We start from the raw sequence: 26,001 nt of genomic DNA, 5'->3' as shown, positions 1-26,001 counted from the left end.
CTGCTGCCTCCGCCTCCAGCGCCCCCTCGGATGCTGCCCACAGAGACCAAGGCAACCGAGCCCGAGGAGCGGCTCCTTCCAGCGATTCACAGAGCCTCCCAGCCCTGCCAGCCCCCGCCCCTCCAAGTTGTCAGCCCGGCGGGTGTGTATCTGTGTGTGTGCGCGTTGTGCACCCCGCGTGCAGCCTGGGAGTGCAGGCTCAGAGTTGGAATTCATTATTCAGCCGCCTGCTCCCAGATGAAGCCCTGCCCAGTCTCCCAGCCCCTGGTGCAGCTGCTCCTGCCTGCCTCTCCACAGGGCTCTGCTGCGCCCTGCTAGGCCGGCTCTGACACCAGCCGTGGGCACAGGGGCACGGGCACGAGTGTGGAAGGGGAGGGCATGGGGCAAGGAGCTTTAGCATCTGTGTGCCCAGGAAGCTGGGCTGTTGCACTCATGTTTTAAGGTGATTCACGCCCCCCAGTCAAGGTGGCCACCAGGGCTGCCGGGGGTCCATGAGGCTCAGAGAACCTGGATGGGCCCGGCCTGGCTGGGTCCCACTGTGCCACACAGAGATCCCCACCCGGGCCCTCCAGCTGGAAAATCAGCGTCCACCAGACTGCATTGAGGCTGTGCCTGGTGGCTGCTGTCAGAAAGGGAGCTCTGAGGAAAAGGGGATGTTCCTTCCTCCACCTGCTCTCATGGACATTGTACCCCCAAGAGGTGGGGTCCTAACCTCCTGCTTTGGGATCCTTGGATCTGGGAAGATGGGGTGCTGTTTGAGGGGAGCTCAAGAGCCAGGCTAAGCATGAAGGCCTCAGAGGCTAATGTTCTATTAAGGGCAATGCTTGAGGTCCTGGACACTAACCTCGCCCCAGTCTGGGGCCTGGGGATGGAAAAGCCAGGGCCAGTGAGCCTCACCGGGGCAGAACTGTCAGGCCTTGTGTCCAATTAGCTGCTGAAATTGGGGGGCATGGGGAAGGGATATCTGGCATAATTTCCAAGGACCAAGAAAGAACTGCCCTTTCTTCCCGCGCCAGACCCTGGGAGGAGCTTATAACGAAAGGGACCCCGGACCCCAGGATTCCTGAACCTGGAGCCTCTGCAAGGCCATGTGCACCCTTCTTCTTGCTGTTTGCTCCGCCAGGAATGCTCTGACCCCACCACTGCCTTCTCGCCTGGACTCAGCCCACTGGTGCCCAATCCTGACAGTGCCCCTGCACCCACACCTTCATCCTCATCTGTGCTGCCCCCACCCCTCTCATCTCACGCTTCATTCTCGCCATGGGGAGACCCCGGTGCCCTGCATCTTTGCAGCCCCAGAGCCTCGCATGGAATCCTGGGTATAACAGGATGCCCGTGGAAGGTTGACAGGGTAAGGGGTGAGCTTGGTGATGTAACTGGAACAGAGCCTAAAGGTTCAAAAAAGGAAGTGTTAAATTTTCATGGCATGCTAACAAGAGGTTACTCCCTTTGAATTCTACAGTCCAGTGATGTGCAGGATATCACAGGAGCCTCCTTCTAGATGATTCCTTGCTACATTGCCTTCTTTTTCTTTTCCTACTTATGTTCTATTTCCTTCTCTCCCTTTTCTTCCTCAATTCCTGCTCTCCTTTCTCACTTTTATCTAACCACAATGAAACAAAGAGTATTTTAGTCTATTGTATTTATTGAATAAATACAAACGAATATCCCTCAAATTTTAAAACCAGGTAAGTTAAATATCTCTTTTTAAAAAAAACTAAATTAACTAGCATACCCCATAAGTGAGGTCATTAAGTGATCTTTATTTGTAAGGCGTGGCGGGACTTGGCAGGAAAAAAAAGATCCATCTTCTCCCTAGGCCCTCTGATGGTTCTCTCCTGTAGGGGGTGAATTTCAAGAGGCCTGTGCAACCTCAGGAAAAAGCCCATGAGCTCGCCCTAAACAAGGCATTGAGCTTAGCTGAACCTGTTTCTATATTGATAAAACGGCAGTAATTCCACTTTGCTAACACATAGCACCTCTCGGCTGAGGCAGCTGACCCTCTGGAACCTAAGCTAGATTTCACTTTTTAATTTCCACTCCCCCTACTACTATCCACTTCCGTAACTCTCTCTATGAAATTTATTCAACAAATATTGACTAACTTCTCCCAGTACCAGGCACTGCGGCTTCAGGGGTGAATGTGATACGGCCTTGGACCTCAAGCAGAAGACTGGCTGGAACACAGACAAGTTGAACACAGGGTGCCAGGTTCAAGGCACCGTCAGCTGGGAAGTCATGATGGGGGTGGGAGTGGGCCCTGGACCCTGGCTGGGGGAATACCTTTCTGGAGTCCAGCACGCCTGAACTGAGAGTTGTTCGTTTACAGCTTTTACAGATGTTTTTCTTATTATTGCTCATATTCTGAGTGGGGAATTGAGAAATACACAGATCTGACTGCAGTTGGAAGGACTGGTGGAGAGTCCTTCTGCCTGGTCTGCAACCACTCACTCCCTGTCATTTCCTTTTCCCCCCCAGGCCTCAGTTCTCCTGCTTCTTGCACCCCTTGGAAGCCCGTGCCCCTCCCCCCCCAACCCCATTGTTATCTGTCAGCAAAAGCCTTTTCAGAAATCTGGTAGCAAAAGCATCCTGCAAGCTTATTAGTGTCTATGGTCTTCATCAGCTGCCATTTACAGAGTCAAACTGTGAAGATAACACTTCTCCTCCGACAGGATTGAATGAAACTGTGAAGGCCAGGGTAAACGGCGGAGGGTTCTTAAGGATACCAGGACTCCTGCAAGGGAGCTGGGAGGCAGGTTTGGCTCCAAGTCGCACAGAGCACGTCGCCTTGGAGACTGTTACCGCTCTTTCTCGCCCCAGTTAAAGACCAGGGCTGGGATGAGGGTTACTGGAGAAACGGGACGTGGGGGCACCGGCTACAGGAGGGAGGCATTATTACAAGGAAACCTCACCAGGGACTTGGGCAAGTTTGCTCTCTGGTCCCACCCTGTGGACCGAACTTCAGAACTGAGGACAGGTGTAAATCACACACCCAGATCTTTCCAGGATTTGCTTTTTTGCCCCTTACTTGAAAACCCCTCTTCTGGAATAGTGTGCCGGGCGGGAAGAGGTGAGAAGGAAGTTCCCGGGGAGAGACGAGAGAGTAACGAAGACAATTCTGGAGGAACTGGGGTGTGCGGTCAGACCCGGGGAGCGCTGGCTCATGGGGCTCCTGGAGCAGAGCCGAGATGGGGCTGCCTCTTTCTGCTCCGCCTCCGAAGCGAGGGCGCCTGGGGCCGGGTACCCGAGTCCTGCAGCGGACAGAAGGGCACTCAGGGCGCAGCCCGGCCGGGCCTCTCCAGCGAGGTTGTACCTTCATCCCGCATCGGGCCGTCACCACACGCGGGCCGGCTGTGCAGAGAGACGAGCCCATTCCTGGACGTGGAAGCCGCGCGTGGGTGCGAGCGGCGATTGGCGGGGTCCACCGGAGAGCACGCTTGAGGAGGGCTGCCCCCCCACCACCCCGAACGCGGCGTCTGCTTGGCCCCAGTCACGTTGCCAGGCGCGCGGTTGCCAGGCGACCCCGGGCTGTTTACCGTCGGGCGGGGAGGGCTGGGGCGCTGGGCTCGAGGCGCGCTTGCCGCACCCACCATGGCCTCCCGCGGCGCGGGCACCCTGCTGACCGAGTTCAATGCCGCCTATGTGCATCCCGGCCTCATGCCCGGGTAAGGCCGCCGCGCCCCCAGGTCCCCGCCTGAACCCCTGCGTCCGAGTCCGCGTCTGCGCCGTCGAACGCTCCTCCCGCGCGTAACTCCGCCCCAGCGCCTTTGGGGTTTGATGGAACCGCGAGCGCCGATCGTTCAGCTGGGTGGGTGGCCTTCCCGGGGCGTTGCTCGCTCAGAGCGACCGGTGGCTGGGCGCGGGCAGGAGCTTTCCAGCTCCCCCTTCGTAGAAAGTGGGTCCCCGAGCACACCCGGCCTGGGGCCCCAGGCAGGGGGAGGAGCGGGAGCCCCCAGCGTGAGGTTGGTGTTCGGAGACGCCTGGGCGGGAGCGCAAGCGTAGGGAGCCCGAGAAGGGAAGGGAGCTGGCTTTTCGGGCCCCAGCCCAGTGTGGTGCCCCCAGGATTCGCGCCAGAGTCGTATTTGTCGGAAGAAAGACTAGAGGAGACCGGGTGGGCCCTGGGTGGGTTTCGAAGAATCTGGCAGCGGGTTGGGCAGTGGTTACTGCTTAGTAGTGTGCGTTGGCCGCTGGACTTTGTGGTCGGTTCTTCCCCTGGTCTCACTTAATCCCCACGGAATGCTGGCTTTGAAAGCTTCCCAGTGCCCAGATCTGCCTTGCCTTTAGCATTTTCAGACGCAGGGTCAAACCTACCTTTCCTTTCTCTGGCTGTTATCAAGCTCCACGCATCTAAAGTGCAAGCCTGAGTGTCTCTACCAATCTGTGGTCCCTTCTCGAAAAGTGTCTGAGATTGCCACTCCCAACATTTTCTTCCAGCGTGTAAGATTCTCTTCTCTCTCCTACCAGTTGCCCTGGGCACAGAGGGCAGGAACTGGATTCTGAGATGTTGCTGATGTCAAGCCAGGTGTGTCAGAAAGGGTGGTTTAGGATTTTCCTCTTAATCCTTTCCTTCATTTAGGCATTCCTTTGACAAAGACAAGCTGAGCAGAGACATGCTGAGTGCTTGGGATGTGCCAGGTGTTGTGATAAGACGAACAAGCAGGGGCTGCCCTTGATGGGTCCCAATGGTGCAATCACATAAGCTTCAGTTCGAAGCCATCTCGGCAGCCCTTGATAAGGTGTTTATACCACATTCTGGGTGTTTTTCATAGGATTTCATTCTAAACATTATTATATTTTTTATCTTTGGCTCCCCGCCATCCCCAGGTGGAACCTAACCCTCCCCAAGTGTCCCCCTGACTCTGTCCGGAGCCTGGGGGGTTGCATATTTCAGAAGCGATCCTGGGTTGCTCCTACCCATGCCACTGGTCTGCAGCTCCCTCGAGCACCCTGTCCTGTGACTGATCTAGAAATTGTGATAACAAGTGAATCATAAAGAAGGCTCCAAGCATGAGCCGGGCCAGTGTGGTCTTTGGCCACGGATCTTTCTGGGAGGGATATGCTGTCCCTAAAGATCCCCACCGATGAGGACTGAATTGGGTTATCTTTTGTTTCTAAATGCTACCTCATTTTGTTAACTTAATGAAAGAATCCAAGGTTCCCCACCACACTTGGATAACTCTTATTTTTGTGTGTCTTTTCAAACATTAATCACAGGATTTTAAGCGCAGCCAGTCTCTTCTGACGCTCAAACCATCCCCCTTACCAGCTTTATTCATAGAGGCAGAGAATATTCAGAGTGGTAAGGACTTTGGAGATCACGTAGCCCAGGCCACCTTGTTCCAGATGTGGTCACTGAGGTGTGCCCGGGACGGGACGGGGGTGGGGGGACGACTTGGGACAGAGTTCCAAGCTGCAGGTGCTGCCCTGAAGACAGGCCCGTGCGCCCTCGGCTACAAAACAAAGGCCACGTGCCAAAGGGATGTAGGAGACTCCATGTGCCCATTAGGCAACTGGTGCCTCTCACACAACCCTGAAGAACGGGGGAGGCTTCCTGAGAACAGGGGGTCAGGGACCCCTGGAGACCTAGGCTTTGTAACAGGGACCCTCCTTCTTTCCAGAAGAATCATCAGCTCTTCAAAATGTGCCTCCACTTGTCAGTTCATTTCAACAAATATTTGCAGAGCGTCTCCTGAGCACCAGGAGTGCTAGGGATGCAGATATGAGGAGAACGCCTCCCTCTCTCCCCACAGAGTTTATACTTCAGAAAGAAAGACTAGACTAAAGGCCCAGGTAATTACAACACAGCCAGAATGGGAACCGGGACATAAGCGAGTCACAAAGGGGGACGCCTGGCAAGCTCAGTTGGAAGAGCATGGCGACTCTTGATTTTGGGGTCATGAGTTCGAGCCCCACGTGGGGTGTAGAGATTACTTAAATAAATAAAAACCTTTTATAAAAGGGTCACAAAGGGCACAGATGACAGTTCAATGGAGAGGATAAGCATGGTCTCTGGGTGGCTCCCTGGAAAAGGGGGTCTTGGAAATGGACTTTGAGGGATGGCTAAGTTCCCAAGGCCGGGAAAGGAGGAAAGGAGTGTCTTTGGGATGGAGGGGACGGCCTGAGGAAAGGCAGGGGTGGAAGTGCTGGCTGGATATGCCTCGAGATCAGCAAAAGGCCTGTTTAGCTGGAGTGGAAAAGCTGCCACATGGAGGTGGATGGGAAGATTGGAGAGACTTCTCCCAGAGGCCCACGTCAAGCAGGGCCTTGAGCGTCTGGCCTGTTGGTTCTTAATTTCCTAGACAATGGGGAGCCCTTGAAAGTTTTTGCCCAGGGGAAGAATCTGATAGGCCCTGTCCTCAGCAGGAAGTGTTGTGGAGAAGAAGGCCCGAGTGGAATGAGGACGTGCTGCATAGTCACAAGTTAATTAGTTAATAAGGCTGCTCCTGGGATCTCTGATGGCATGGTAATTAATTTTAATGTCAGGTATGGGGCCTACCAGAGCCATCAAGAGGCGGGGAGGGATTGCTCTCTGTAGACACAAGGATACACACAGGATCGTTGCCGGGGGACCCGGCTGAGCACTGTCTCCCAGCTCCTGTGCAGGGGGCTGGGGAGCCCGGCCGCAGAGGAGGGCGTCAAGGAGGCGGTGTGGCAGCACCGTAGGGACCGCTGGATGCTCCGTGATGAAACCCGCCATTCCTCTCTGTTCTTTCCACCTTGGCCGGCCACAGGACCCACAACAACAGGCCTTTGGAAAGCTTTGGTGCGGAAGCACACAGGGTAGCGCTCAAGGCACACAACTACAAGTGCCTACCGGGGACGCAGACCTGGCTCGCCGAGGCGCGCCCTCGGAGCTACATGAACGTGGACGTGTGCGCCTAGGTGCGCACACCTGCGCCGCTCCTCGAGCAGCGAGCTCTGAACAGGATTAGGAATCCTTGGAGAACTGTGGGGGAGAGGGCTTCTATTCTATTGGGATGCAAATACCTTGGCATTCAGAGAAGGTGGAAAATCAGGGAGGAGAGGAGGAGTATGGCAGAGAGCCTGGGGGTGGTGAAGACAAGAATCACAGGAACACGTCACATTTCTATAGCTCCTTTCTTCCGAGGAGCACCAAGGCCCCTGTGGGTGGGACGCTGCGCGCCAGCGTGCACTCTGCAGATCAGAGCCCAGCCCCTTGAAAGCCGTGTTCTGGGCCGTGGTGCCCGCCCCCCCGGGTTTCGGGACTTCTGCCTCCTCCAGTGGACATTTATTGAGCGCTAGTCCTGTGTTAGGTGCTGTGTAGGTGCTGACGATAGAGGAGAACACAGATTAGCAGAGGAAGTGGACCACTGGGCGCCCGAGTGTGGATGAAGGATGTGACACATTCACGCTTGGAAGAGGGTGTGTGATTAGGGAAGGTGACAGAGAGCCTTGGTTCTGTGAGAGTGGGTGGGGAATCCTCCAGGGTCAGGAAGGGACTTGGCATCCCGGGGCGAGTGGATGTGTGTGAAGGCTCAGAGGCGTGGATGGCATGTGAGGCCCCAGGGACGTGCCGCTTCCGGGCCATTGGGCGCCCGTGGGCGAGTGGGAAGGGAGAGGGGAGCCTTGGTGATGTGATGCCTGTTTGAGAAAATCGCTCTGGCAGCAGCGTGGACAGCAGGCTGGAGGGGTGAGACTTGGTCTGGGAGACTGGCTAGGAGATTCAAGACTGTCCCGGTGAGTGAAGAGCCAGGCTGGCAGCCGTGGGAGAGTCACAAGGCTTAGGGACAGGAAGAGGATGGAGAAGGGAGGATGGCAGGAATCCCGGTTTCTGGCTGGTGAAGGGTGCATGTGGGTGTCACCAGGCAGCGCTATCCCAGAGAAGGAGGAAGAGGCTGGTTTCGATCCAGGCATATTGGGCACTCGCAAGCAAGCCCTATGTGGACAACGAGGTGTGTGGATCCGTGGCCGGGAGAAGAAACACAGAGACACAGATCTGGGCGTCCTTGGTGTAGGGGCGGTATTGGAAGTCTCACAGAAATGAGCTCTCCCAGAGGGAGTGGGGCTCTGAAAAGAGAAGAGGACTCGGGGCATCTGGAAGCACTAGAAGAGAAACAGAGGAAGAAAACCAGCTCCCAGGCTGTCCCCCTCCACACTGGGGTTCTCACCCAGTGGAAGGCCCTTCCTGGGGCTCCACCAATAACCCTCCCCCTGGAAGTGGGCCTCCCTCTCTGCATTTAAGGGCCTCAGAGTGTCCCCTGCTGCCACGGCCTCTGCACACACACTGTGTAACGCAGTGAATACGAATGAGGGGGTAGGTGGGAGGAGGAAGGGCTGAGCTTCGTGGACTTCTGGATCCCCAACACCCAGCACCCAGTAGGTTCCCAGTAAAGTCATTCTCAACTATCTCACTGTCTTAAAAAAAAAAAAAAAGTACGTGTACAAAGCACAAAGAAACAAACTACCCCAAACCCAAACACTAGAATTAACCAGGGTTAGCTTTTGGCGAACTTCCTTCCAGGTTCCTCGTGGTGCGTCTATGTAGCAAAAAGGCTGAATAGTGGCTGGCTGGCTGGGTGGATAGAAAGATAGACAAAGCAATTCTATAAAAATACGCTTATGCCACATTTGCTATTTTAAAATGAAAATCATGAAATGTGATCATACTAGGACTTCACTGAAGAGAAAGATGTTGGCATAGATAAATGCTAATTCGGCTCAAGAGATACTACTTCCTAAAAGACCCCTCTAAAGGAGAGAGAGGGAGGGAGACTAAAAGCCATCCAGGGTGAGAGTCACTGTGTTGTGTATTTTTCAACGACACGTTTTAAATTTAGTTGCCATGCGTTGACTTGGCTTATAAATTCTTCGTGAGTGCACTCCCATCGCCCCTCCACCCAACCCCCCCCCCAATTTTTGTTGCCGAAATTATTTTTCCCTTTGACAGGTTTTATAACATTTACATTCCCTGCTGCCACCAGCCTTCACCTAGCTGCTATTTCTACTTCCGTGCTTAAATAGATTTGAAGCTAACCACCTGTCCTTTTCACAGAGGATCTATATTCCTGGGTATTTCTTTCTTTCGAATCATCTAGTTGGCAGGCTTTCGTCACTGAACGCTACTTGCAAGGGGAGCCTATGGGTTGCTTTGGTTGCTGAGCTCTTTCTTGCGGGGAAGGACCGGCGGCTGCCTTTACACCTGAATGGCCGCGCTTGGCCAGTCTGATGTTCTTGGGTCACGCTCTTGTCCCTACAGAATGTTGCGGACAGCCTTGCTTTCGCTTTCGTGCTGTTGCTTTGTTATCTTTTTGTTGGGGTTTGACAGCACCTGATGACCAGCCTCACTTTCATTCCTGCCTTCTGAACCCTCGGAGAAATGAGATAAAAGAGTGAAAGTTGATAGGGGAGAACAGGGCTGATCCTGGGCCCCGGAAGGAGGTGGCAGGGCTGGATCCGGGCAGAGTGTGTCCACCCAAAACAGGACAGAGGAGAGGTGTGGGCTGGCTTGCTTCCAAAGGAAAAGGGACAGGTGGGCTTCAATAAGCCTCTTCTCCCTCTTCAGCCCACCAGCCCAGTGCTTTTCTATCTGAAGGTGGAAGGACAAGCAGGGGGCAGGGGCACGTCCGTGGGGAGCTCCCTCAATGTGGGAGGACTCATCTGCAGGAAGCAAGAAGCTTCTCCCTCCTGCTGGCCTCTGACTGCTTGACTGTCGAGCTTATATTTTTATTAGGTTTCATACATAGCACAAAGAACTCTCAGGAACTCTGCTTCGACTGCTCAGCTTATGCTTCTTGCAAATGAGTTTCTGCATCGGTGCAAGTGTTGCAGAGAAAGGGTGAGCCGAGGATGTTGGATTTGGCAATTGGATGGTCTTACATTACCTTAATGAAAAAATACAGGCTCACGTTTAAGCCGGCCAGGGCGGGCTGTGGTGCAGTGGTGAGAAGTCGGACTGAGGGAAGCCAAGGAAAGAATGGGAGAGGAAGAAACAAAGGCAGAAGGTACAGAACATTCTGCAGGGAAATTCGGGAATAGAGGAAGAGAAAGGGTGGGATGAGAGGGCCAAGGCCCACTGGAGGATTTTGCAGTCTGGGAAAAATGTACACAAGTGTGTGTGTTTGTGGGCAGAGGGGAAGAAGCTGAGAGAGCAGGAGAGAGTATAGATCGCAAGGAGCGGGGACAGAGGCCGAGAGAAATAGGGACTGATGAGAGTGGCAGGGCAGGGGTGGGGGGAGGAAGGAGGGGGAGGCTCTGGACCCAGGAGGGGGCAAACCATGGTGAAGAGGAGGACTCTGTCCTGGAAGTGGACAAGGTGACCTCACAGGCATTGCCAGCCCTCCGTCTTTCCAGGACAGAAGGAGACCCAGCCATGAGCCAGGAGCTCAGGATGGTGAGCAGAAGGGCAGAGACAGGTGGGAGTGGGTTAGGATCCCAAGGCTCATGGTCTCAAGGGCAGAGAGAAGCCAAGGGCAAGAGAGGTAAGGCTGGACCAATGTCTGAATGCAGCGGAAGGCTTCTCCCCTCACTGCCTGCTTGGGCCCAGGCAACCGCAAGTGCTGCAAGATTCTAGAAAGGCACAGCTGCTGAGGGGAGGTAGGGCCAGGAACCAGGGAGGGGCTCTTGTTCCACCTCGCCCACAGTGGAGAGCAACTGGAGGGCCTGTCCGTAATCCCCAGGCTTGCCTTTCCTGACTCCCACCTGAAGATGGGAAGAGGGAAGCTGTGCATTTTTTTCTAGTTTTATTGGTGCGGAGGCCGAGGCGCAGAGCGGCTGCCCCCGGTTATCCTGAAGCGCGGACCTCAGACGGCTGTGCCCTTTGGCCTGGTGGGACCGGGGAGCCCATGATGTCTCAGGGGCCGGCAGGCTCCCCACACTCCCTGGGGCTTCCCTGGTAAGAGAACTCAGCTGAGCACAGGCGAGGTGTCCCAGCAGGGGAGGCCCCCGGGGAGGTGCTGGGGGTCCCTCCGGCACCGTCGTCGGGCATTTGTGTGAGTGGGTCCAACTGGAAATGTCACCGATGCTGTAGGCACGTCGCCACTCATTTTATTTGTTTCCCAAAAGTTTCCTACTCAGAGCGCGTGCCAGACCTGCCTGAAAACTGGGGATGGAGAGGTAAGACAGGATCCAGCTCTGCTCAAGAAGCTCCCAGCCTAGTGACGAGACAAAGACGTAGATGAGAACATTCGGAATGAGGTCTGGCTAGTGGTGGGACGGGAACAGAGAGCAGGACCCACCCAGACCTGGAAGAGGTGGCAAGGAAAGGATCTTCGAAGTGGTAGGACAGTCCTGTTTTTTAAGAAAAGATTTATTTATTTATTTATTTATTTATTTATTTATTTATTTGAGAGAGAGAGAGAGAGAGAAAATGAGCAGGGGGAGGGGCAGAGGACGAGGGAGAGATAATCCCAAGCAGACTCTGTGCTGAGCATGGAGCCCGGCGGGGGGCTCGGTGTGGGGCTCGGTGTGGGGCTCGGTGTGGGGCTCGGTGTGGGGCTCGGTGTGGGGCTCGGTGTGGGGCTCGATCTCAGGACCCTGAGATCATGACCTCAGCTGAAATCAAGAGTTGGACGCTTAACCGAATGAGCCACCCAGGCGCCCCACAGGGCAAGGCTTAAAGGATCCTTTAGTACTGGAGACAAGCATTAGGGCCTGGGGGAGAGAGCAAGTTTGGCATTCCTGATGGCTGGGGAGCACAGGGCAAACCCCGAGGGAGAGACAAGGGGTGGAAGGGAGAAAGATCAGGTACATGCAGGAACCTGCAAATGGCTCTTTACAGGCGGGTGCGGGACAGCTGGTGAGGCTGGGGAGGGAGGCGAGGTCAGCTCATCAATGGCCTTGAACGCCACGCTAAGGGCTTGACTTTAGAAAAGTCATTTGGGCTGAAGTATGGGAGCGGGGTGGGAGGTAAGAGCGTGCTTAGGAGGATGGGGGGGCTGCTGCGGCCACGGTCCAGGTGTAAGGGGTGGCATGGCCCAAGCTAGGGGTGTAGACAGAGCCCTGGGGCCCGGGGACTGATTGCGTGCGGGGGCTGACACGGAGGGAGGTGGACGCCAGGTTTCTGGCTTGGCCATCTGGCGAGTGCTTTTCCCTGAGACAGGACTAGCTGTGGGGGGGTGGTGGGAGAGATGGTGCCTGGGACCCCCAAGGGAAGGTCTAGTGTGCCATGTGTGCGGGAGTCTGAGGGAACTTCTGGGCTGGGTGAAGGCTTCAGCATGGATACCATCACCCAGGAGCCTGTGAGGGCTCAGGATGGAGCAGAGGAGGCCCGCCATGGGGGGGGGGGGGGGACCGAGAAGGAATGGTCAGAGAGGCAGGTGAAGACCAGCGGACAAGGAGCAGAACAGTGTCCTAAAATCCAGGAGCAGTGTTACGAGAAGGCAGAGGTCACCAACGTCCCGTGCTGCAGGAGACCCGTGATGGCCTGTCAAGGGCCATTTCAATGGCACCATGGGGTCCGGGCCGGGTTTTAGGGGGTGAGCAGCACTGACCGGGGAAAGCATTGATCTCCGCACTTGCACAAAGTCAGACGCTCCTGCTCTTTGGGGGCCTCCCTCTCTCCCCTCACTTGGCCTCAGCAAGTCTGGCTGTCTGTGCAAATCTCACCGACCAGGGCTCCTTAGCGTCCTGTGTTCCCCGGGGTCTCCGAGGGGCCCCGCTCGCCAGCCCCCTGTCCGTCTTTCTGGCCTCCGTGGTCGCAGAGGGCGATGGAGCCCCTGGCAGGCCGCGTGAGTGGCGCCCGTGAGGTCGTTGAGCTCAAGCCAGGCTGCAGCACATGAACCCAGGCCTTGGCTGCCTCCAGTCTGACAGCAGTGTCACACAGCTGTGTCCCTACCAACTTCTGATATTCTCTACTCTTAATGAGATAGCAGCAGGAGGCCTCCCCATCTTCTGAATGGAGAGTGACTTGCCTGCAGGCTTGCTCAGGGGCTCAGGAGGGGGCCTTGGTGCTCTGGTTCCGGCCTCAGCCTCTAGTCTGGAGGGATGACCATCTTCTACGGGGAGGTAGAGGCCCAGAGTCTGTCTTTTTCCCTCATCCTTACCCGGAGCCCTGAACGGGCAGTGCCCCTTAGGGAAGCTTCTCAAGGCCCAGAGGTGACCCGCAGGGCCCACTGACCCCATCTCTGGGTTTTAAGGGCCTCTCTTGGAACTGGCCCTGGAACGTTGCACTGATCTCCCCTCCCATTCCCCCCACCCCATTACGGTGGCAGGTACCAAGGCCATGTCCCCAGTGTGGCCTTCTCCTTCGGCTCCCCCTACGGCACCGCCACCCTCAAGTACTTCCAGGACCAACGCAATGCGGCCCTGGAGAAGAGCCACACTCCGTTCAGCAGAGGCGGCCACTTCCCGACCCTCTTCTCCTCCAACCCTGACCTGGTGCTGAGCAAGCGCGCCCACATCCGGGACCGCTGGCTGCACACCCCCGTCTACACCCGCTTCAACCTGGATAGTGACCGCTCCGCCCAGCTCATGGGGTTCTACCAGGTGGGCTGCGCTGGGCTGGGCTGCAGCTTGCTCCCCGCAGCGGTGGGGGAAGGGGCGGGACTAATGCGGGGGGGGGGGGGCCCAGAGGAGACCTCTCACCCTCAAAGGGTGAGTTTGTTTGCTTGTTCTGAGCCCCTGAGCTAGCAGGGAACCTATGTGTTTGGCTAGGGGCCCTGGGGACGGGGCTCGGGACTCGGTTTCCTAGATGCACCCACCCCTACCCCAGGGACTCCGAGGGCCCTTGTCCCCTCTCACCCCCACTGCCAGTAGAGCTGGGGTCTTTGGGAATGCACCCACCCTCACCTCTGCCCCATGGCCCTGCGGACCCTTGCTTACTTCCTACTAGAGTAAAAGGCTGAAGATTCACCTAGAGGGTGAACCCCCCCCCCCACCGGCCCTGGCTCCAGCCTTCAGTCTACTCTCAATTGTCCTTGCCCCCCTGGGTCCCAGGGCCCACCTGACACCTTTCTGCTTCACAGGCCCTCTGAGGCTGTGCCCCGAGGCAACCTCAGCCCCCGACTGGGACTTCACTGTCCACACCCTGACGCTCTGGTCCTGCTGCTCTGGCTCTTAAAGCCCCCCCCCGCCCCCCCCCCCCCCCCGCATCTGCCTCAGACCCATCCTCGCACGCCACAGGCTTGGAGGCGCTCGCCCACCTCAGGGGGCCAGTGCTCGTTCCCTGCTATGTTCCTAGAAACCCGCTCTCTCCCTCACTTCTCTTGCAAACATCCCTCCAGCCTGAGTTCAAGGACGTGGGTACCTCCTGGTCCTCAGGGCAGAGAACTGCATGAGAAGGCAGCCTCCCCAGGGAGAGGACCGGGTCAGTGCTGTCAGACGTCCAGGGGCTGTGGGACCGTGTCAGTGGGCACGGAAAGGCCTTTGCTCTCCATCGTGGCTCTCGCACAGAGCACCCCCAGTCCGGGAGGGGGAGGGAGGGAGAAACGCACCGTACCACCTGCTGAGCCACGAGTCCCATACCTCACCTCTGCTGGTCCCCTGTGTCACTTACTCTCCCTAGCAAAGCCGGTGTGGTGGGGGCCAGTACCCCCATCAGACAGGTGGGGAGCTGGTCTCGGAGAGGACACCCAGTTGGGGACTCCAACGGGGGCATTAGGGGAGGCAGCCCCACCCCCTGCCCAGGGATAGCAGGCAGGAGCTGCAGGCTCCCGGGTCACTCCTGCGCCCTAACAGCCTATTATCTCTTCCTGGGGTCGAGCTGTAGACGGCGCAGCAGCATCGGAAATACTACCTAGACAAGACAGGCATGGTGCCCCAGGTGCCCTACTTCGTGCTGCCTGTGAAGGAGTGGGAACGGTACCCACTCCCCACCGACTTGTGAGTGCCTGCCCTCCCTTCATTCATGCACTCTACAAGCACATGTCCATGGGTACCTGCTTTCAGCCAGGCATACAGCCACGCAGACTGAGACAGGAGTTAAGATCTGGCCCTAAGGGGCCTACAGTGCAGGGGGTGACAGTTACACAGCGGGTTGGGGTCTGGGCAGCCTCACAGCGAAGCCAGGAGCCTGAATGAGCGGAATCAGAGTGTTTTCCTGGCCAGATGCACGGGGAGTTTAGGAGCAAACCCCACCATCTTTGCTGGCCCAAATCTGCAGGCTTCTCCCCTGCAATGGCAGCCTTGCAGCTACACACGTCCAAACGTGGGCACAGCTGCTCTGAGCAGCGAGGAACTGCTGCCCTCTGGCGGACACAGAGGGCACTACACAGAGCAGGGAATCGGTCCCCCCAACACCGACCAGACTCAGAATAATATTCTCCTCAGGACTACAAAATAGCTTTCAAAGTCCAACTGTCCGTCTAGCAATATGTGAAAGTTCCCCACTGCCTGAATCTCACTGCTTTTATTTGGGAGAGCTGCTTTTCCCAGGGAAGGTCAACGCCACCCTGTGAGATAATCCAGGTACATGTTTGCCTTGCTTTCCCTCCTGACACCAATGCATGGAAATCAAGTCTGTGCTGCCAAGGCATCTTGTGGGGAGGGAGGCATAAGGAGGTCAGTGGAAAGATCTTGGGTTTCTGACTACATGCTAACCCTTTGCTTGCCTCAAGAGCCACAAGCCTCGCCATCATCATGACTGATAAGGCGGCAAACCTTTCCATTGAGTTTAATGGTTTTTAAAGACACAGATTGAACTGCCTCTGCAGCTTTCTCTCTGTAAGATAGAGGGACCCATTTTATAGATAGGGAAACTGAGGCTTAGGGATGGCTTCAGAAACTTGTGCTGGGTAGAAAGTCTGGTTGGAGGTAGAACCTGGAGAAACCGAGATCTCCTGACACCAACTCTAGGACTCTGAGCTGGCCGTCTCCACCCCTTGGGTGGCTCTGAGTCAGACCAAACCTGGAGGCAGTGTGGGGCCTCTCCTGGGGACATATTTCCTCTTGAGAACACTCTGGGCAGGATCTGCACCTCCCACAGCTGTGGGGAGCCTGGGATGCCCCAGGTCCATTTCTTCTCCAAATTTTCTGGCAGTCTGTATAGCCGGTGGCTTCATACACCACACAGGGCCAACCAGATCATTGGGAGTAGGAGGGTCAGTGCCCTTTCCCTGATCACCTCTGTGGCCTGGGGCAAATCCCTGCCCTTTCCTGAGTTTCATCACCATCATCACCATCACTACTATCACCATTACATCACTGTCACCATCGCCGTCATCACCATCACCACCACCATCACCTCCATCACCACCGTCACCATCATCACCATCACCACCATCATCACCATCACCACCATCACCACCACCATCATCACCATCACCAACATCACCACCATCACCACCACCATCATCACCATCACTACCATCGCCGCCATCACCATCACCACCATTTCTTATAATATTTGTTGACTGTTTCCTCCTTGTCTGGCATTATTGAAGTGCTTTATAAGCATTACCTCATTTACTCCTCAAAACAAAGCTGAGACAGATGTACTAATATTAGTCCACTTTATACGTGTCCACTTCCAGCAGGAGTTGAGCCAGAATCTGACACCCATGTTCTGTCTGACACCCATGTTCTCCCTCTTCACCACTGTATCGTTGTGCAAATACACATTATTCTGATCTCAGCTGCAGGGTGACTGATCAGATGCTGAGCTGGTGAGCAGCCAGCAAGGTCAGGATGGTCTAGAACATGGGGCACACAGGGCTGTGGTTGGGCGTTTCCCCCCTCCCCCACCTCCCCGGCACACTGCGTAACGCTGGCTCCATCCTTGCCCCCAGTCCTCCTCTGACTCCAGAGAAGAAGTGGCACCTTTTAAGAGTCTCCCCTGAGAACCTGAAGACCTACCAGACGTTCCCCTCGGGGAAGAGGGTCTCCCCACATGAGCGGCAGAAGAGAGATCGCTACTTTGAGTTCAGAGCGTGATGCCTGAGAGCCTGGTTCTGAGCAGGTTGGCTTTTTGGAATAAAATCTTTAGCCATGACCAAACCATGGTCTTCTCCTCTGAGCTCCAGGAACATTTTGCCACAGCATGGACACGCCTGAGGGTCACACAGCACTGAGTCTTAAGGGCTGTGGTAAGCTCAGCTCAGGGGTTCAAGCCAGTAGGAAGCAGTGTCCAGTGACCTACTGGGCCCACCTATCCCTCCCCTGAGGTGGAAGCAGGTAGAACCAAGGACTATAGGGCTCCTGAGCCTTGGTGGCGGGTCACTCAGGTAAGAGATACCTCCCATCTACTTCCACTAGTGTAATCAAGGAAGCCGCATTATCGCATGTCTGAGAACGAAGGTGATGTGACCATGGAACAACTGCACAGGAATTGAGCTCTGACTCCATTTTGAGCCCTGACTGGGCATCATTTAGTCCGCACACTAACTTGTGAGGGGGGTGGTGTTATCCCCACTTTATGGATGAAGACATGGAGCCTCAGAGGTTAAGAACATTGCACAAGCACCCACAGCCTAGAAGTGACCCAGTATTTTGACCCAAGCTCTCGTTTTCCCACTACATAAGCTGCTTGTGGTCCATGTGGAGACTGGGAGGCAGCGACGACCCAGCCCCAAAGCCCCCGTGGTGCCCAAGAGAAAAAGCTGTGTGTCAAGCAGCCAGTCTCTGCATTCTTCCCAGACTGGCAGGCACAAGCTGACTGGTATTTCCCCCGGGGACTGTTTCTAGAATAGGACAGGAGCGAGTGACCCAGAACGAAGCCACTCTTCAAGGAAATGGGGGGAATGGGTTCCCAGGTCACATGCCTGAGGTTGGGAGTCTGGAGTGTCTGCTTTCACCAGGCTGCTGTTTTCCAAGTCCTGGGAGGCCTCCTGTATGCTGGGGCAGGGGACAGGATGTGGGGGACAGCCCCTCAATAGACAGGATCTGGGATGGGGACCTCAGGCCAGTTGTGTATCCACATGACAGGTTTTCTCCAACATTCCAGTGTCTCTTAGATTTGATCAAGGGACTCCATCCATCAATGGGAAATTTATTACCTCTTGAATGGGTGAGTCAGGACCTAGAGGCATAGACCACTACAGGTTCAAGTCCATGTGACAGTCCCCCCCCCCCGGGAGCCAGTGTTTAGACACCTCCCCGGAGGACGATGTAAACCAGAAAAACTGTGTGCCCATCAGAGAGGCACCTGTCAGCTCTCAGAGACCCTGTAAGGGGCTTCCCTGTGACCCAGACTCCTTGACCACCTAGGTCCCAAAGGGTCCCAGTGGTGGCCAAATTCATTCCAGGATTTGGCTGAATACCAAAGCAAATAAACCCCAACTGCTGGTCCATACTGTTGCATCCTGGTGCCTGGGTGCCAAGTGGGTCCTAGATGTCTCCTCCCTTGACAAGGACTGGGACGCCAGGAAGCAACTGGAATGACCACTGTACACACGTCTCTGTATAGTCAGCAGCGGGAGATGCTGGGAAGTAGCTCCAGGGAAGGAAGGGAATTATGTGGGTTTTCTGCATAAACGTCATCCCATTTGGTCTGGTCCCTGCTGTGACGGGGGTTGGGATTTGAACTGTCCTCAAAAAGGCTGGTCATCCTAGCTAGCTTGGATGACACCTTGCCGTGTCACCGGCAAACTTAAACCTGGAATGAGCAGTCCTTAATAAAAAGTACTTCTGTGCCATCCTGTATTCAATAGATGAACTGGGGGCAAGGGAAAGGCTTTTGTTTTGCTTTATTGAATAAACAATAGTCTAGAAGTGAGGTAGGACAGGGACGAAGTCATACTTCTGATCGGAGTCGGTCAGTGCCCAGAGGGGGTTGAATTCCAAGTTCCAGTGATCGCCTTTGAGGCTTCCAGATCAGGTATTTGTGGCCACATCAAAATCCCCAGAAGTGAATCCGAAAGGAGCTGAGAGAAAGCATCCCATGAGCCACCCTGAGCTACAGATCTAAAGCGCCCTCCAATTTCCAGGTTCGTAGTGGTCCTGGAGGCAGCCTCTCGTCCCCCTCTCTGGGATGGCCAGTTCGCAGCTGCTGCAAACCCTCCCAAAGCCTTATTATGTTCCTTTTAGCAATACCAGAAAGCGAAGGGTGTCAGAACCTCGTGGTGCCAAAATCAATGGAAAGAAATGGGAGAGATTCAAAGAAAAAGGCAAGGAGGACAGGATTCTGACTCCGTTATGTGCTGAGCTGTTCTGGAAGAAGAGGAATTACCCTTAGTTGGGGTGGTTGTTCCAAATGTGGACAACCTTTCAGAGGGTCCACCCACGGCCCTGCCCCGTCACAGCCAGGAGGGCCTGGAGAGCCCTCTCCTCCCACCAGGTGATCGGAAGAGGGGCGGACACCTGACCCGACCCGGGCCAATTGGATTCTCTGTCTGGGAATTTGGAGTCAGAGCTGAGAGATACGACTTAGGAATGAGTGACTACTGTCAGGAGGCCACAACTGGCCTCCTCTCTGACAAAGGAGAGATTCTGGTTTGCACGCAGAGCTAAGTAGAGAGGAGCCGAGGAGAGAGGCAGAGACTCTGGGCATAGAGAAGAGAGAAAATGCACCATCTTTGGTTCCTGACCAGGTATTCTCCGAGGTCTAGTTGTCTTTGTTCTTCTTCTGATTGGGTGGTTCAACCATCATGAGTGGGCATTCTTTGCTATCAAATTCACCTAGACTATGAGACCAAGGGCAGAATAGGGCCACAGAGCAGCAGACATATGCAAACAGATGCCAGCTCAACCCAAGAAAGGCATTCTAACAGGGCTGTTCGGTCATGAATGTGCTGGCTGCAGGGGTGGTGCCTTTCCCATAACTGGAAGGATCCAAACAAGACAGTTCAACATGGCCTGGCAATATGGAGATGGCTGATCAACTCAAGGGTGTCTAGACCAAGATATAAGACCTTTAATGCCCCTTCTGCCTGAAACAAGGTTTGGAAATACTCTGTGACCATTATCTTCACACCCCCGTGCAAATCCCCGACTTCTGGTGACCTCTGGAGTTGTGGGGGCAGGGGAGCAGGACGGGCAGTGGCCAAGGCCACCCGCCAGTCAGTTCTGGAGCCCCCTGTGCCCGGGGGAAGACACTGGTGTGCGGAGCCAGCTCTGGACGGGCAGTACGCAAAGTCAGGACCACCCATTTGCAGAGCCTGGAATGTAATCTTGCCTTTGCTGGTTAAAACCCCACTCCCTCTTTCTAAAGTTTAGAAATTTAGGTTGCCTAATTTCTCTAAAGCTCTAGGTTTGCTGATTCTGAAAGAATCGGCAAATTACCGTGGAAACTCATGACCTCCTTGGGAAGACTGAAGGGCTTTGTTGGCTCTGGAAGAAGAGGAATTACCCTTAGTTGCCCCCCCGCCCCCCAGCTATGCTGGGCACTTCCCTTCCCCCCGCTCCAGAACACCTTACTTCATGAAGTCTGGAGACTTGGCCATCGCATGTTCAAACTCCGAGAAAGACAGCATGTTGTCGTTGTCCAGATCTGACTCATTCAGGACCTGGCCAGGGGTGCAGAAGGAGCCAGAGAACAGGAAGGAGGCCGGTATGAGAGAGAGAGATGGGGACGCAGGCAGAGGGGAGAATGTCTCATGCCAAGTGCTGCCATAGGCGGCTCTCTGCTGGGTGCTTAACATGCATGTGAGTCCCCCGACCCCCCTGAGGGGGGGTGAGGCAGATGTTCTCCCCACCCCCCTTGCTACTCCCCACCCCAGACAAAGACATGGAGATGCAGAGATAAGGTTATGTGCACTGAGGTCTGGGACCTCATGGGCTGGTCTCATTATGGGAAGAGTCCCCTTCGTGCCTCCAGCACAAACTTGGCAGTGAAAACAGGTGCAGAGGTAAGCAGGGTGACATCTCCCACCCACACCTATATCCGGTCACAGGCAGGGGCTCTGTACTGCATGGGGCTTGCTCAGGTCGAGGCGGCAGCGATGCCCTCTTATGGTTTTATCTTTGCTTCTAGTTTCAGTCCAGACCAAAAGCACTTGAAGGTTCTCATGGTCTTAGGACAAACAGAATCATGAGGCTGCCTTCATGTCCCATCACACTTTGGACTGTCACTGTAGGACGCCTGGGATAGTGTGGGAAAGGGGACGTGGTGATGTGTCCATCTGAGGCTAAGCTGCTGTCGGGTCACCTGCTGGCAGTGACCGCAGGGTGGGTGGGAGGGCCCCTTGGAGTGGGTGGATCGGGCACCTGCTCTCGGGGACCCTGGAAGGAAGGACCTTGGAGGAAAGACACACACTTGGGGGATAGTTGCCTCCAGCCATGTGCCCATCTTTCAGGGCACCTCACCCTGCCTGCCGTCCAGGGGCTCTGGGGGATGGCCCAGCCCAACCCGGCCGACATGGTCCCGGGCACACACGTGGTTTGTGAGGTCGGTCAGCAGGTCCTCTGGCACGTCATCACTGTTGAGCAGTCGGAGGACAATCTTCTGCAGGTCATCCTCGTCGATGAAGCCGTTCTCGTTAAAATCTGCAAAGAGGAGGCAGAGTGTGAGAGGAGGTGGGGGCTTTCTCAACCTCCCAGGAGTCCAGGGAGCCATGGCCCCACAGAGCCCCCCTGTCCCGGGCAGACCTCGAGCCTGGCCCTCGGCGAGCCCGGGACAGGCAAGCAGCAGGGGCTCAGGTGGGGCTAAATAACACGATCAACGCAGTAGTAGTCGTCAGCATTCACTGGGCGCATACTACCGGCTCAGACATGTCCTGAGAGCATCACCTGTTTTCAGTCACTGAATCTTCACAGTCAACCTTTCATGAGTCTCACTTTACCAAAAGGACCCTGAGGCACAGAGGGGTGAGATGTTGGCCCACACTGCCGGTAAGTGGACGGCCGGGTTCGGACCCAGCCAGGCTGGTCTCCGAGCCCACGTCAACCACCGTGCTAGGGAATCCTCCCACTCAGAACTCATAAAAGCCAGTAGGTGGTTTGGTGGCCGGGAGCCAGGGGCACGGAGGAGCAGATGGACGCCTGGACTTGAGCACGGTTCCCTGCTCCTGGCCCTACGCAGGGTGACCTGAGCACCAGCACCCCCTGCGCGGAGGACAATGCCCAGTGTCCACTCCAGGGTGCGCCCTGACCCTTGTCAGACCTTGGGTCCTCCTCTTTGAGTTAAAAAATATGGTCATTCCTATGAAACTACTGTAACATTGTATGTCAACAACAAAATATGGGCGTTATACAAGCCCCTGCACGCTGAACCCTCTCCCTGCCCTGGGTGTGTTTAACCCAGTTTCCTACAGAGGCACCTTGGAAGGGTGTCCCCGGGCCCCTCAGTGCCTGCTGCAAGTCCTCTCTACAGGCCTTGAGCGCTTCTATCTCCAGCCTTTGCAGAAAGCTGCCCCCTGCCCGGAGTGCCCTCCTCCTTTTCCTCCAAGCCCTGGAACACTCGGACTCACCCTGCACTCGCTCTCCCTTGCCTCCCCGTGAAGTCTCCCTGACACCCTCAGGCCCAGGATGGCTCCCTCCTTGAGCTCCAGCAGCTTGTAACACAGGACCGGTCCTCCTGGCACAAGCCTTGCTCTCCTTGGTGCCGGTGACCTAGGGCTGCCTTGTTTTCCCGGGGCAGCACCTGCTTCTTGCCACCGCCTCACTCGTTTACACTCTGCAGACACGTGGGTGCCTGCTGGGTGCCCATCCCTGAGCCAGGCATTGGTGCACAGCTGTACCAGAACGGTTCCTGCCTGGGTGGCACTTCCAGTCTGGGGGGTGCAGGGGAGACAGCTGGGCACCTGAGTAGCTTGGCTCCAGGGAGAGAGGAACAGGCATCCCAAGGGCTCCAAGGGTTTCCAGGCAGGCAGGTTCATGTCTGATTGGGGTTGAGGGTGTGAATGAGGAAGACTTCTTGGAGGAAGAGGCATCGGAGAAGGATTAAAGGGTTTGGACCTCCAGAGATGGCAACCAGAGGAGGTGCCAGGGTCACTAGGGACAGTGGTAGAGAAGGAACAGCTCCAGGGTGATCAGTCTGGGGTGAGGGGAGCAGTGGCTTGGAGGTCTGGGAGAGTGAGTCAGAGGTTAAGGGTGGAAGGCGGGCTGAACTACATAGAGCCATGAAAGCTGAGGGAGAATGCTCTGGGAGAATGCCCCTGCTGCCTCTGGGAATGCCAGTGCAGCCCCTGCCTCTTCTAGAACTCCCCGCGTGGCCCCTCCCTCCTCTGGGAACCCCAGTGCAGCCGCTGGACCGCTCGGCAGCCACACGGTCAGTAAGGGCAGTAAGCTTAGGCAGGGACGACACCACCGGACAGACACAGATGTGCCAGGCAATGACCTAGTGCTTTCTCTTCTACTGCGTTTAGTCGTTATAACACCGACAGAGACAGGCACACCGAGATTAAACGACACACTTATACTTTGGTCTCATTTCTGCCTCTCGCCTTTCAAGATCTATGTCCAGCCTGGGCTTCTCCTGCACTCCAGGCACGTGTATCCAGCCACAGGCCTTCTTGTCCTCTCCACGTGGAGGTCTGATAGGTCCCTCAAGTTCAACTGGTCCAAACCCAAACTCTTGACGTGCCCCCGTCCTCCCTGGCCCCAAACCTGCTGCACTCAGCTGTGCCCTTCTTGGCAGACGGGCAATGGCCAATAAGCGTGGAGTCATCCTTGACCGTGTCCTTCCCTCACTCCCCATGCCTAAGGTGCCAGCAAACCCTCCCAGCTCCACCTTGGAGAGACAGTGGACCCAGCCTGATGACCTCCCCGCTGCACTGCCCCCACCATGGCCCAGTCAGCGTCACCGGTCTCCAGGGTTACCCCAGCGGCCTCCTAACCAGTGTGCTTACTCTCCGTCTGCCCCCTCAGTCTGTTCTCCCCTCAGCAGCCTGTGGTCCTGTGGACCCTACCACATTCTCCCCTCAGCACCACTTCTCACAGCCTCCATCTCAGCCAGAGGAAAGCCCAGGTCCTGACAGTGCTCTCCAAGGTCCACCCTGCCCTCACTCCGCCTCCTTGCCTTTTACCTAGCACGCCAGGCTCAATCCTACCTCCAGGCCTTTGCACCGTGCTTCCCCTCCCTGGAACACTCACCCAGAGATCCTTACGGTCTTCATTTAAATGCCAGCTTCTCACCAGACCCTGCTAAAATTGCACTTTCTGACCCATTCCCTGCTTTATTTTTCTCCCAGGGTCCCTGTATGTTTGCATTGTAATGAAGCACCCAATTCGTAGCTGGGTATATGATCATCTAAAATGAACGCTCCATTTCCCAGCCTCCCTTGCTGCTCGACGTGGCCCCATGTTTGGGTTCTGGCCAGCAGGATGCAAGCAGAAGAGGCACAGGCAACTTCCAGGAATGTCTTTAAAGAGAAGGCTACACCTTCTTTGTGACAGCAAGGCGACCTTGAGAATGGAGGATAAAGTGACACCACGGAGGCAACTACATCCTGCAACACCGTGGACAACTGCCTCTGGGATCCTATGCGTTAGGGAAGTAACACGTAGCTGCCAGAGATCTTGGAAGCTATCTTGTGTAAACCACAGGGGGTCCCCTGTCATTTGCCACCAAATTTAACCCCAACTAATGCATGATCTGAACGTTCGGTTCCTCATCCATAAAATAGGTAACAGTACCTCCACAGAGCTGCTGGGAGAGTTAAACAAGGCGACGCATGAAGTCACCTGGCTGGCCGTCGCCTGGACAGGATATGGATGTGGAAAGTACAACTCACCGCCCCAGTCCTTGAGCAGGTGGCTCTCCCCTGACCCACGGCTTAGTAGCCCCAGGACCTGGAGGCTAAGGCCCGAGATGTTCATCCAGGCTCTCCCCGTGCATCGCTGCCATCACACATCATGGGTGAGGGCTGGGAGCAGGTGGAGGGGCGGAGGGACTGACGCCGGGACTAGAGGGAGTGGGCAGCCGCAGTGACATTGCTCTGCTGGTAAGAAGCTCCACAGCCGCTCCCATAGACCCCGCAGTGTCCCCAGGCATCCTGCTGGCCCAGCTCCCGTATGCAGAGACTGCAGCAAAGTGACATGGCTTTGGTCCCAGGCCATCTGAAAACAGAATAATTTGCTAGAGTAGAATGTAGTCCTGGACAGTTCCCCTCCTTTGGGGGGTGCAAGGGCAGAGCGGCCTGGGAAAGGGGTGGGGGCTGGGAGCTCTGGGCGGCTGGCCAGCCCCTGCAGCCTCAGCAGCCTCAGACCCGCAGCCTTGGGCCGTTCTGAGAATGGGGGAAGGCCTACCTCTTGCTGTTTCCCGACAACAGGAAGGTTAGAGAGAGCTTCGAGAATGGGGCTCAACCTTCAGGCCCCCTAGAACACTCTTGCCATCATCATCCCAATCTCTCTGTCATGTTACTCCTTGCACTTTACGAAGTCCTTTTACAGAAACTAGCCCATGTTGGTTGAGTGAGGAAGGGCTTCCACTATCATTCCCAGGAGAACTGAGCCTGCCTCCCTTGCCTCTCCCAGCCCTCGGTCCTGGGTCAGGTCTCGGGGGGTGTGGCAAGCTCTCCCGCTGTTGCTCTGGCATCTGCCTGAAGGTCGTTCACATGGTGGCAGCCGTGTGATGGGAGCAGGAAGACAGGGCTGGGGAGTCGGTCCCTCCAGAGAGGGTGGGGGACCAATCTGTTGGAGGTCAGGAACATCCCTCAAAGCAGAAACTGGAGCCCAGCAGGTACATGCCCAGTGCTGGATTCTTGACGGATAACCATCCCCCTCCCTTCCTACCAACAGCAGTGCAATTCCTGTCCAGGGTGATGCTGTGTTCAGCTTAAAACACCCAGCTTTCCTGTCTCCCTTGCAGCCACCTGTGGCCACGGGACATAGTTCTGGACAAAGCAGCCCAAAGCTGCCGGGTGGGGCCTCCAAGAAAGCTTGTTACCGAAAAGTCAACTCAATCTGTGCCTTCAGATGTTCGCTTGGTTCTTATCCCTTCTCCCGTCCTTTTTTTCTTCCTGCCTGGAATGAAGATGAGAAGCCTGTAGGCACAGAAACCGTCTTGGGATGATGAGGACAACAGTCCCAGACTAAAGCTGCCACATCAGGGGGTGTGAAGGAGCCAGGCGGTCGGCCACTGCCCCCTGGCTCTGGACAGCCTAATTCCAGGCTTTTTTTTTTCTTTAACACAGACACTCTTACATATAACTGAATGCAAGCCAAACCGGTATAGCAGCTCTGAAACTCCGTGGCACTTGAGAATCACCCAGGGAGCTTTTAAAAAGCCCA

General features: G+C 55.7%; 2 protein-coding genes across 2 annotated transcripts in view; one reads left to right on the top strand and one right to left on the bottom strand.

The window, feature by feature from the left end:
• Positions 1-3,591: 3,591 nt before the first annotated feature.
• On the top strand, positions 3,592-16,827 carry CIMIP2C (ciliary microtubule inner protein 2C). The gene is made up of 4 exons (XM_026517210.3): positions 3,592-3,665; positions 13,170-13,443; positions 14,666-14,778; positions 16,683-16,827. The coding sequence occupies exons 1-4, from the start codon at positions 3,592-3,594 to the stop codon at positions 16,825-16,827; spliced, it is 606 nt and encodes a 201-aa protein (XP_026372995.1).
• Positions 16,828-18,571: 1,744 nt separating this feature from the next.
• The window catches only part of CIB4 (calcium and integrin binding family member 4), a 39,831-nt gene continuing 32,401 nt past the window's right edge, over positions 18,572-26,001 (bottom strand). Inside the window, exons 4-6 of the mRNA XM_057309131.1 lie at positions 21,206-21,315; positions 20,248-20,336; positions 18,572-18,755 (exon numbers count right to left, since the gene is read on the bottom strand). Of these exons, the coding sequence (XP_057165114.1) occupies positions 18,725-18,755; positions 20,248-20,336; positions 21,206-21,315 (230 nt within the window). The 3' untranslated portion in view covers positions 18,572-18,724. The remainder of the gene's footprint in view (positions 18,756-20,247; positions 20,337-21,205; positions 21,316-26,001) is intronic.

Source organism: Ursus arctos, unplaced genomic scaffold (assembly GCF_023065955.2).
Source record: "Ursus arctos isolate Adak ecotype North America unplaced genomic scaffold, UrsArc2.0 scaffold_8, whole genome shotgun sequence".
NCBI classification, from domain to species: Eukaryota; Metazoa; Chordata; class Mammalia; order Carnivora; family Ursidae; genus Ursus; species Ursus arctos.
The sequence above is the reverse complement of the archived record's forward strand: the minus strand, read 5'-3'. Positions and strand labels throughout refer to the sequence as shown.

Coding starts and splice junctions, on each gene's coding strand:
- CIMIP2C (XM_026517210.3), top strand. CDS start 3,592: ATGGCCTCCCGCGGCGCGGGCACCCTGCTGACCGAGTTCAATGCCGCC. Junction 3,666..13,169: donor CATCCCGGCCTCATGCCCGG/GTAAGGCCGCCG, acceptor TTACGGTGGCAG/GTACCAAGGCCATGTCCCCA. Junction 14,779..16,682: donor TACCCACTCCCCACCGACTT/GTGAGTGCCTGC, acceptor CCTTGCCCCCAG/TCCTCCTCTGACTCCAGAGA.